General features: G+C 37.2%; 1 protein-coding gene across 15 annotated transcripts in view; it reads left to right on the plus strand.

Moving 5' to 3' along the window:
- Nucleotides 1–12,534, plus strand: part of Mllt10 (MLLT10 histone lysine methyltransferase DOT1L cofactor) — a 151,724-nt gene that overhangs the window by 46,533 nt on the left and 92,657 nt on the right. For 13 of the 15 annotated variants that reach the window (XM_050152650.1, XM_050152648.1, XM_050152651.1 and 10 more), the window contains 3 exons: nt 2,632–2,735; nt 4,764–4,857; nt 7,138–7,233. In XM_050152650.1, coding sequence (XP_050008607.1) covers nt 2,632–2,735; nt 4,764–4,857; nt 7,138–7,233 — 294 coding nt within the window. Of the gene's footprint in view, nt 1–2,631; nt 2,736–4,763; nt 4,858–7,137; nt 7,234–7,512; nt 7,561–12,534 lie in introns of those variants that run through there. The other 2 variants (XM_050152655.1, XM_050152664.1) reach the window with 2 other exon arrangements.

A 12,534-nucleotide genomic window follows, 5' to 3' on the forward strand; every position in this document is an offset into this window, starting at 1 on the left:
CCCCTCCCCCAATCCATTCCCCCTCCCTCGTCAGCCCAAAGAGCAATCAGGGCTCTCCGTCCCGTGGGAAGTCCAAGGAAAACCCTCCTCCGTCCAGGTCTCGTAAGGTGAGCATCCAAACATCCTAGGCTCCCACAAAGCCACTACATGCAGTAGGATCAAAAACCCATTGCCATTGTTCTTGATGTCTCAGTAGTCCTCATTGTCCGCTATGTTCAGTGAGACCGGTTTTAACCCAGGCTTTTTCAGACCCAGACCAGCTGGCCTTGGTGAGTTCCCGATAGAGTATCTCCATTGTCTCAGTGTGTGGGTGCACCCCTCGCGGTCCTGAGTTCCTTGCTCATGTTCGCTCTCCTTCTGCTCCTGATTTGGACCTTGAGATTTCAGTCCCTACCTCATGGTTTTAAGGATAAAGTATTTGAAGAGAAAGGGAGAGGGGTGAAAGGAAGAGCAAATCACTTAGATTTCAATCTTCAATCCATCTAAATTAGTTTCACAACCTGAAAAATATGTGTCCTTTCTCTCTGACCTGGGTAGTCACAGTTATCCTCCTGCCTCTGCCTCTTGAGTGCTGGGATTAAAGGTGTGTGCCACCACACCCAGTTTTTATTCATGCAGGCATGCACGCGTGTGCGCGCGCACACACACACATATAATTGGATAGTTTTACATATAGTCAATGTATGAGAATTTCACATAGTCAGTGGTTTGAGTTTATGTATTTCCCCCACATTTCCTTCTCCAACTTCTCCCGACCCTCTTTTGTCTCCTTCTCAACCTCATGACTTTTTTTTTTTTTAACCCAAGTTCAGTTTTTCCCACCCTCCTGAGACAGGGTTTCTCTGTAGCTTTAGGCACTGTACTGGAACTCACTCTGTAGACCAGGCTGGCCTTGAACTCACAGAGATCCACCTGTCTCTGCCTCCTGAGTGCTGGGATTAAAGATGGGCGTCACTACTGCTTGGGAAGATAAGGTCTCAGGGTAATTCAGAATGATCTTGAACTACAATTGGATTGCTACTGTTAATTTTTTTAAAAAAGTTTATTATTTTATGTGTAAGGATATTTTGGATACATGTATGTCTGAGCATCACATGTGTGCCTAGTGCCTACCTGACATATGTTGTGGGAACTGATCCGGGTCTGCTGGCAGAGCAGCCAGTCTCTTACCTGCTGAGTTATCACTCCATCCTCTCGCTGCTACAGTTTTGAAATGCCTGTTCTGTTATGCAGCTGTGGTTACACCTTTTAAAAAAAGATGTGTGAAGCCTGGTATGGTGGCACATGCCTTTAATCCAGTGAATCTCTGAGTTTGAGGCCAGTGTGATCTATAGAGTGAGTTCCAGTATAGCCAGAGCTATATGGAGAAACTGTGTCTCAGAAAACAAACAAAAGCAAAGTATGTCCGTGTCTATGGAGGCCAGTAGTTGTCAGTCTCAGGTGTTATTTCTCGGATATGATGCCATCCATCTTGTTTTTAGACAGGGTCTTTTACCAACCCGGAGCTTGCTGAGTAGGTCAGTCAGGCTGAGGGCCTGGGTTTTGGGGATTAAACTGAGGTTCTCATGCTTGGGTGGCAACAACTGCTTTTCCAGTTGAGCTATTGCTCCTGTTCTTTTTAATGTCCATTACCATGTTTTTATGAGGTATTGTAACATTTTGATACAGTGTAGAATTCTCCTTGTTAGTTTAACAGTGACTTTGTGCATACACTCTAAACCCTGTTACAATAAAAATGTCTTAAGAAGAACTGTTAAAACTTAGCCCTCCCCTTCCCCGCCAAATATTTCAAGATAGGTCTCTGTGTAGCCCTGGCTATCTTAGAGTTCTCTTTGTAAACCAGGCTGGTCTTGAACTCACAGAGATTCACCTTCATCTATCTGCATCCTAAATGCTGGGGTTAAAGGTGTATGCTGCCACTGCCTGGCACTCCCCCCCCCCCCCTTATCAAACTCATAGCCTGGACCTTGCTATGTAATCTAGACTGGCTTTGAAATTGTGGTTCTTTTTACCTCCAGCCTATTAAGTGCTAGGATTATGGATATGTATTATATCATTCCTGGCTTCTGTTTCTTAAAGTTCCTTATGGGCTAATGCTGGACATTGTTCTTTTTATAACCAATTTCTAGTTGGCTGTGAGATTTTATTCACCTGTATACTGTTCATCACAAAATAGTATTTGTGTAATTTTCTGTCGCATGGCCATCCATGATTTTGAGCTCTCAAAGCCTATTTTTACATGGGAAGTGAACAAAATGTCAGTTAAAGTTGCTGGTGTTGGTTTAAAGAATTTCTGATTTACCAAGGTAATGTGCTACCTTCCTACTACAGCATGTTATATTATTGGGGCTTAATTGCTAATATGGAGAGTTGTGTAACCTAAACTTTGCTCACGTTTGGTTTTGTAAGATATGGAAGACTTGACCTCAGTGCCAGTTAAAAGGCCTTTTGTCTGGCAGGTTTTTGGAGTACAGTGAAAAAAGGCTAATGAAAGCAGTGCCTTTGTGAACTTGACATTCTTAATAAGAAGATTAGATAGTTAATATGTAATTAGTTCTGAAGATAGCTATAAAGTACAGATTCATATAAAGCACTGTCTGTTTATTTTTGTTTTTGTCCCTTTATCCTAAGACTTGCTATATATGTGATGAACAAGGAAGAGAAAGCAAAGCAGCTACTGGTGCTTGCATGACATGTAATAAACATGGATGTCGACAGGCTTTCCATGTAACCTGGTAAGTATGTTTCCATTATTGCACATAAATAGCATTGGCGATTATATTATGTAACATCATATCAAATATCTGCCTACACATGTATTATTACATTGCTTTCTACTGGATTAGGTTTTTTGTTCAGTGCTGAAGATCAAACTCTTTAACTTGTGTAAGACCCTGAGGCATAAGGGTAGCTAGGCCCCATTCCTGAGAATCTTCCTCTGTCAGGCTCCACCAACCAGCTGAATCCCAGCTCTTTCAGCCTCAGGTGGCCAAGTTCCTACAGAGTAAAAAGCCCAAGCTCAGGACTTTTTTTTTTTTTTTTAAATATATTTATTTATTTCTTAAGTATACAGTATTCTGTCTGCGTGTATTCCTGCAGGCCAGAAGAGGGCACCAGACCCCATTACAGATGGTCGTGAGTCTCCATGTGGTTGCTGGGAATTGAACTCAGGACCTTTGGAAGAGCAGACAATGCTCTTAACCTCTGAGCCATCTCTCAGCCCCCAAGCTCAGGACTTGAAAACCTACTCATCTCCACCATGTTTGTGTCCTCACAGAAACCCTCTGTAAGCGCAGTCCCTGTTGCTTCTTGCCGAGCAGAGGCAGCCACGCTCCTGGGGTTTTCCCCTCCCAATAAATAAAAATAAATGCGAGGTTTCGTGTGGTATGATTTTGTGGTATTCCTTGGCTCCCTGCTTGCCAGGATACCTTTCCCTTCAGAGCTGTAACATTTGCACTTGGGAAGTCTTTCTTTCTCAGAGCTGTAACACACGTTGTACTTGCTATAAAAACACTCTGCTGTCCAGCTACATCCCCAGCCCTTGTTTATTATTTTGACCAAAAACATAGTCTATATCTTTCTTGCTTACTGAACTATGATTTTGAAACATGCATGAATTGCAAGAATGTTTCCTTTTAAGTTGATGTGTGAGCCAGCCAGGTGGTACAAGCATATGATACCTGCTACTCAGGTGGAGGCAGGAAAATTACAAATTCAAGGCCTGCATGAGCTGTGTAATATGAAGCCATTTTGGAAAACTTTATGAGAGAAACCATATTTCTAAAATACAAAAGACCTGACAAGATAATTCAGCAAATAAAGATGTTTGCTGCCAGCCTTGATGACTTGAGTTTGAACTCTGGATCCCACATGGTGGAAGGAAAGAGCCAACTCTTCCAAGTTCTTCTCTGACCTCTGTAAATGCATTGTGTATACCCTCCTCAAAAATACATGCCGAATACATGAATAAAGATAATAACAAATAAAGATGGATAGGGATGTAATTGAGTAGTAGTGTGTTTGCATAGCATATGAGAGGCCTCAGGACCAGTCCACAGAAAGAAAGGGCACTGTTCACCCCATCCCCACCGCATTGCTGCTTCAGACCTCTAGAGAAGCATGACATTTATTTGTACTAACATACTGATTGTAAAATTAAGAATTACTAATTATGAAGAGAAAAGGAATTTGTCTCTTTTTCCCTTTTTTCATAACTTGTATTTTTTAAATAATATTTAATATTTTGAAATTATAATTATCTTATGAAACATTGTTATTGTGTTTTCCTGGGCTTTCATTGTTATCCATGCTTGTTTTAAATTCCAGACTCAACTCTTTATCAACCTCCTAAGCACTTGGAATCACAGGGGTGTGTCATTGAATGCAACTTTTAAAGCAACTTAATCACTATTTGGTGACATAAAACCTTCATATATCTTCATGATAAAAATGAAGAGGTTATCATAAACTATAACCATAGTCTTAAAGAATGATTATTACAAGTAGAGGTGAAATGACCTTGATTACAACTGCAGTAGAGCTTTTCTGTCCCCTTCTGTGAGCAAGTAAGGTGGGCTTGGGCAAGGCTAGGACCTTGCACATACTAAAAGGCAGGTGGTTTTCTAATGGAGCTAGACCCTTGGCCCCTATATTACCTCTTTTTCCTCTATATTGTCTGACAAATAAATGCTAAAAGGTTAATTTTCTTTGCTTACATGTGTCATGGCTTGAGGATCATTGATGTCTGTGGCTTTTGTTTGCAGTGCTCAGTTTGCTGGGCTGCTTTGTGAAGAAGAAGGAAATGGTGCAGACAACGTCCAGTACTGTGGCTACTGTAAATACCATTTTAGTAAGCTGGTAAGAGCAGTTTTAAATTTAGTATTAAATAGCAGTTGATTTTGACAAGATGGTAACACCATCTTACAAAGGGCATAAAATAAGAGCGTAGTCACAGTTCTTCCTTGACTTTTGCTAAAAATTAAATTCATTTAGTATGTTCTGTATTGAATGGAAAGAACTAGTGACTGTAAAATTCTAGTGACTGAATATTCTAGTAACCGACAGCAAATATCATTTAGTGGAAAAATTAACTTTTGGAGAACTCTTTGATGTTCTAGTTGCTTTGATTTCCTGTTTGTAATCACTTTGAAATTTTTTGTATTTTGTCCCATCTTCCTGTTGCATCTCTGTTACCCATCTTATTTGTTATATATGTAACTTTTGTTTTTATTTACTAGGAAATAATAAAACAGAAATTAGGCTGTTTTGTTATTTGACTAAAGACTCTGATAAAATGTATTTAGACCCATCTTGAAAGGTTTTAAGATTTAGTCAGACTTTGTGATTAAACAGTTACATGGATGATTGAATTAGAAATCTTTTGAAGCATTTAGTTTTCAAAGTTTTTAAATTTTATGTGTATGAGTGTTTTACTTGTATGTGTGTATATGCACCACAAAGTGTGCCTGGTGCTCACAGAGGTCAGAAGAGGGTGTCAGATCTTCTGGAATTGGAGTTTATGGATGGTTATGGACCCTCATGTGGGTGCTGGGAACTGAACTTGGGCCCTCTGAAAGAGCAATGAGTGTTCTGAACTGCTGAGCCATGTCCGTAGCCCATAGTTAGAAACTTTGGGTTTTACGTACTTATGTCCAGTTTCCTTTGAAAAATAAATATTTTTAGTGCTCCTAAGTACCTCTTTCAATTCTTACATATGTAGATTCATAACTTAACATTTTTTCTTTGTTTTTATCTCTTTGTCTTATTTTTAATTGCCATTACCTGCTGAATAGGTCTTACTTGCCCTCCTTCCTCTTATAAATAATATTAACCATTCTTCGGGCCTCTACTCATGAAATCACCCAATACAGACGATGTTCCTTATTAAATGATACATGACTATTAGCTAAAGTGTGTGTCTGTTAGTCATTGCTAACGATGATTTATCTTAATGGGCTGGTAAAAATGAACTGTTTATAAGAAGTTTAGTTAGACATTATAAAAGTGAAAAGTTTGAAGATGGGTGTGGTGGCATGTTTGTAACCCCACCCACCTAGCACCAGGGAGGTGATAGAATAAAGAGTTGAAAGTCATCTTGTAGCTATTTGTTGTTGAGCGCCATCCTTGGCTACAACGAGACCTTATCTCAAATAGCTGAAATAATTTTGACATTTATACAATTAGAGTTTTTCTCATTACTAATTATTGGTGTGATATTATTTGCTAGTTGTGAAAATCCATCTGGTTAAAATAAAACTTTCATAGAACTTGAAGTTATTTTGTAGTCACTTTAAAAAATCAGTTTAAAACTAGTCAGTTACAGTGTGAGCAACTTGCAAGCACCCAAACGATTCTTACCTTTGTACTCTATTATGCAGTGCTGTATTTTAAATAGAAATATGTAATGTTTTTAGTATTACATAGGTCTAATATTGACATTTGTCTTAATTTGTTCTAAATGACCTGCAGAGACAAGGCTTTAGAAAACTGTTTTTCTCAGTATTTATTGAAAGTAAATGCTTCTTACTTTACTACTGGCAATAAAGTATCTCGTTTACATGTTTACTTTTTCTGTTCTTCCAGTCTTGCCATTTATTTTTCCCCTGTGTCCCAAGTGCTGGGATTTCAGCTATGGTATTCTTTTGTAAATAGCTTTTGGTTAGAGCTTTGCTCTTCCCCTCCCCTTTCTATTCCCCCCTCTTTCTCTCTCTCTGAAAATATAGTAGCTTATTTGAAATAGATATGTTTTCAAATTTATTTTTGTGGGGGATGGAGCAGGATCTCTCTATGTAGCCTTGGATGGCTACTCTGTATGTAGGCCGTGCTAACCTTGAACTCACAGAGCTGTCCGCTTCTGCTTCCCGAATGCTGGGATTAAAGATGTGTGCCCCTATGCCTGGCTTGTTTTCACACATATTAACAAATATACAAAAATATGGCATTGATGTTAAAATTAGGTTTATTAGATTTTTCTTTGTAATGCAAGTGGATTGTGTTTAAACTATTATAAATTGAAATACTGATTTTTTAAAAAATTCTTTTGACATTTAAACATTTCACATTGAAAATAGTTTAAGCCTAATAAAAAGTGGATTTTTTTATATACATATACATATATGTATATATTTTCTTTTTTAGAAAAAGAGCAAACGGGGATCTAATAGGTCATATGACCAAAGTTTAAGTGATTCTTCCTCTCACTCTCAGGATAAACATCATGAGAAAGAGAAAAAAGTAAGTGGATTTGTTGTTGCTAATTATGTAGCACATCACTTAATAAAATTAAAAGAATCTTTTTAGGTAAAACTGTTTTTTTACAGCTAAATGGAAATATTGAAATTCAGAAAAATTTTGACCTAATACTAAATCAAAGACTAGGTTTAAAATAATGCCATATTTGTAAATATGATTTTGACTATTGTAACCAAAAGTTTAAATAGAACTTGTTTGACAGCATGAGAGTGATTTTTTTGCATGTGTTAACAGGTCATCTTACAAAATCTGAGGTGACTTGGGCAATGATAGTTTGTTGCTATGTATCACTAACTGATTATGTCACATGTAAGTAATTTTCCCATCAGCTTTTTGCTTTTACAATAGAACAACTTTGAATTCTAAATATTCTTGGCTGTTTTATATTTTTCTGTGATGCTAATGTTTTATTTTTCCTAGTGGCCAAATGTTATATCATTTGTTTGTGAATATTTTGCCTTTTTAATCAAAATACTAAATCTTTCTTAAATACTAATCTTTATTCTGATTTACCTGTTTTCTGCTTAGATTTTTACCTGCTTTTCTTTAAAGGCTAATTAATTTTTGATTAATTAAAAGAAAGTATTATAGAAATATTCATACTTGATTTGTGATTCTTTTAAGAATATATGGGCAGTATTATAAAGGGATAATCCCTCTTAGTTATCTTAATGGAAATGAGATAAAAGAGGGTATCTAAATGGAGAAAGAATGTTCTTGCAGAGTTGATACGAATTAGTTTTGAAAGTATATCAGCAGGTTTTATTTAGTGTTTGAAAATAAGCCATATAACACTTTATGTCTGTAAGTACTTAGGATTTGGGAAATGGTAATGTATAGTTTTTTTTTTTTTTTTTTTAAGCACGTGTTGACTTTCAGTTTCTGTTTGTACCTTTTTCAAGATAAATATTAAAATTTCAAATACTTGGTTTTGAGATTGCTCTTCTAGTGTGAGCAGAATAGTAAGTGCAATTTGTTTAGCATAGTTAGGGTTTTATATATAAATATTGGAGGTCTCTGGTAGCCAGTAACGGAATGTTTATGTTATGAGGTTGTTTTGTGATAAAGTGACAGTAAGGATTATGTTTATTTCTTGGATTGTTGATTTAAAAAATGACAGGTTGGTTTTAATAAGCGATACCATGATTGTATATAGACTTTTGAAACCACAAACTGAAGTTTCTGTAGGTAGAATTTAGTAGAGTGTGAAAAGGGAAGTGTCACCGTTAGTGATCTTTAGTTGTGGTATTTTATGAGTACTGTTTTAGAAATGACCATTACATGATCATTCTGATTTGAATATACACTCTCATTATTGAAGGACTAATGCAGTACATTGTTGAATAAGTACAGTTCTGTGATTGTGCTTGTCATTTATCTCCCCCAAATGAATGTGATTTTTTTTTGTATTTTACTAAATCTTTATGAACTGTTGTGGAATTCTAGATTCAAAAATGTATTTAATTAAATTTGTTAACTTCAGGTTTTAGAGTTGTAAACAATGTTTGGATTTTACTTTCAGCATATATTAAAGGTATAACTGAAATTTTTTGTCATCAAGCCTATGATCTGTTTATTTTTCTCTCTCTGGTGCTGGCAGTTGAACCCAAGGCCTCTGCCATATAAAACAATCATTTTTGATACTGAGCTATATCCCCAGGCTATATTTCTGTGTTTTTTATTAGTTCAGGTTTATTATTAATGTATTACACATAGTTAAGTCTATTGTAAGCTATTAGCTTACCTTAGTAAGTAGGACTTTTAAATATGGTGTGGTATTGAGTAATAACATAGATGAATTGATGGGAGTATTATAGACAGATCTTTTCCTCCTTCTTTACACCTATTTAATAGTTTGCTGTCACCCTGTCTGTCATTCATTAGAGGAAGGGGCTCATGCAAAACATCTAAACCCTTGTGTTCAAGTTGTTATCTTGTCTCATTCTCCTTAGTAGTTAGAATTACAGACCTGCATCACATTGTACCTGGCTATTTTCTTTTAAATGTTTATATCTAGGCTTGGCATGGTGATACACACCTGTGATTCCAGTATGCAGAGAGTGAATTAGGAAGTTTAGTAATTCCAGGCCAGATTGGGCTGCTGACAGTAACCACAGACAAATATATTAGAAAAAAAATGGTGCCTGCATTAGACATTTACAGACGTTATTGTATTAGCCATTACAGATAATCTTGAAATAAGAATGTAGAAGGATATCTGTAGATTATATGTAAACAATACAACATTGTATATATGTAAGAAACTTGAGTATTGCTGGGAGGTGGTGGCACACACCTGTAATCCCAGCACTCAGGAGGCAGAGGCAGGTGGATCTTTGTGAGTTTGAGGCTAGCCTGGTCTACAGTGTGAGTTTGAGGCTAGCCTGGTCTACAGTGTGAGTTCCAGGACAGCCAGAACTGTTTCATAGAGAAACCCTGTCTTGAAAAGCCAGAGAGAGCGTGAGAGATTGATTGATTCATGGGTATCCATGAATGTATGTGTCAGACACAGGAATGTGTCCTGGAAACACCCCATGCCTACCTCCCCAGGAATGTTAATCAGATGACTCATTTCATTGAAATGTATCATTCACGATCAGTTTATACTTGGGTATTTTATTTATTGTTCTGGCTATTGAGACAATACTAGCCTCGAATTTCTGATCTTGCCTCTATTCCCAAATTCTGGAAATGTAGGTGTGTGACACTTACACGAAGCAGACAGTGACAGCTTCCGGTACTGTTGTTTTTCAAGACGGGATTTTTCTGTGGTGACCTGGTTATCTTGGAACTCAGCTGTAGACCAGGCTGGCCTTGAACTCAGTGATCAGCTTTCTGCTGACCTAATGCTGTTCTTAAATGTTAAATGACCACCTTTATCTCTGTTATGGGACGTACCTTCTTTGTATATTGCAGAATGTTTTCTTATTAAATTAAAAGTATGTTGCTCATACTTTGCATTTAATGCTAGATATTTTGTTATCTACATTATTTAAATTTGAAAGTAGCAGTATAAGTCAGTGCTAGGTGTATATTTGATCCCTAATATCAAAATTTGTTTTCAAAGACAGAGTTTCTCTCTGTGTAATCCTGGCTGTTCTGGAACCCTCTTTCTATACCTTCAGTTCAGAGAACTGCCTGCCTCCGCTCCCAAGTGCTGGAATTAAAGGCATGCACCACCATGCCCGTCAAAAGTTTATAACTTTTAAAAATGAATTTATTCATTCATTTATTTTTATAGGTGGTATCTCACTGTAGTTCAACTGGCTTCAAAGTTACAGTTCTCCTGCTCTAACCTTCCACAGACTGGACTGTAGACTTGCTTTACCATGCCTGGCTATATTTTGGTTAACGTATATTACTTTTACAGATGGGTTACATTATGCTTTTTTTATACGTTTATATAATGCATTTTGATCATATTTACTCTTCAGTATCCTTTCTTGTCCCTCTCCCTTTGATCCTCTTCCTTTTACCAATTAGTCTCTCTTCCACTTTTGGGTTTTTTTTGTTTGTTTTGCATGATGGGGAGGATGACCCAATGAGTTTAAGATTGATTATAGGAGTATAGATGGGGGGGTTAGCTATAGGGTCATAAGCTACTCATGAATATGCACAACTGAAGAAAATTTATCTCCCCTCCAGCAACCATTAACTGCCTAGAGATCCTCAGGGAGGGGTTGGGCATTTTAAAAGCATCTGGAGGAACATTTAAGTGATTGGAGAGATGGTTTAAGAACACTGGTTGCTCTTCCAGAGGATCCGGGTTTGATTTTCTGTTCTTAAATGTTGGTTCACAGCTGTCTGTAATTCTAATTCCAGGGCATCTGATGCCCTCTGGCCTTGGAGGACACCAAGCACACATGTGGTGCACAAACATACATGCAGGCAAAAAATATAGAAATAAGTAAATATTATAAAAATTTTAAAAGGAAAATTTAAAAGAAAATATTTTTCTTTTCAGGGAACTTCTCTGAGACCAAAGCTTCATTACAATGGGTTAAGAGACCCAGGTGTTGTGGCACATGCCTTTAATCATAGGGAGACAGAGGCATACAGACCCGCCTGGTCTGCATAGTGAATTTCAGGCCAGCCAGAGATACAGACTGATTAGAGATGCTCAGTGGGTAAAGTGCTATACAAGCATAAGGACCTAAGCACCTATGTGCAAACCAGGTGTAGTGATGTTTACCTGTAACCTCAGTGCATGGTGGAGGAGGAAGAAACAGATCAGTGGATCCTTGGGACTCAATGGCCAGCTAGTGTAGTTGAAATAATTGAGCTCCAGGTAAGTAATAACCGTGCAAGGTAGAAAAAAAGCTCATTATGAGATAAAACTTTGGATAAAAGACAATTTTTATAAATTATTATAATCTGACACATTTTTTTATTTTTTTCTTCTTTTTTTCTTTTTTATTTTTTTAAAGATTTATTTATTATGTATACAGCATTCCTTCCATGCATGCCTGCACGTCAGAAGAGGGCACCAGATCTCATTACAGATGGTTGTGAGCCACCATGTGGTTGCTGGGAATTGAACTCAGGACCTCTGGAAGAGCAGCCAGTGCTCTTAACCGCTGAGCCATCTCTCCAGCCCTCTGACACATATTTTTAGAGGAACCAAAGGACATGCTAAATTAATTACAGTGCATGTGAGGTTTTAATTTAGCTGCTAATAATTTGGATTGTGAATTAATCACAGCCATTAAATAGTTATAAAATTAAATTTTGCTTTCTAAAGTAATCAAGTGCTATTTAAAATGAACAGTAGACTTGACTATAGTCAAAATCAATACGAATGGAAGTATTATTGGTCTTTGGAATCATCTATGTATTTAATAAACCCTCCATTTAAAAAGAGTCTCTGGTCTTAGAAAGGTTTAATAGAACCGACTTTAAGGCCAGGGATGTGGCTTAGCAGTTAAGAGTACTCTCATAGAGGACCTGAGTTTGGTTCTCAACACCCACCCCATGCATGGTTCATAATTGTAATTCCAGTTTCAGTGGATCCAATGCAACTTTCTGCTTCTGTGGGTACTAGGCACACTCCTGGTATGCATGTAGGTAAGGCATGTATACACATGAAATAAGGTTTATTTTTAAAGTTGTATTTAGTTATTTTTGCATCCAACGTTTCTTCTGCCCTAATCCAATTTGTAGACATTTATTTATGTATTTATAGACTGGCTCTCATCGTGTAGCTGAGGCTGGTCTTGAACTAATTATGTAGACTAGATTGGTCCAGAACTTGCCATCCTGCCCCAGCCTTTTGAGAACTAGAAT

The sequence above is a fragment of the Alexandromys fortis genome, unplaced genomic scaffold (genome assembly GCF_014885135.2).
Source record: "Alexandromys fortis isolate MF-2015 unplaced genomic scaffold, M_Fortis_MF-2015_v1.1 scaffold_54, whole genome shotgun sequence".
Classification (NCBI taxonomy): Eukaryota; Metazoa; Chordata; class Mammalia; order Rodentia; family Cricetidae; genus Alexandromys; species Alexandromys fortis.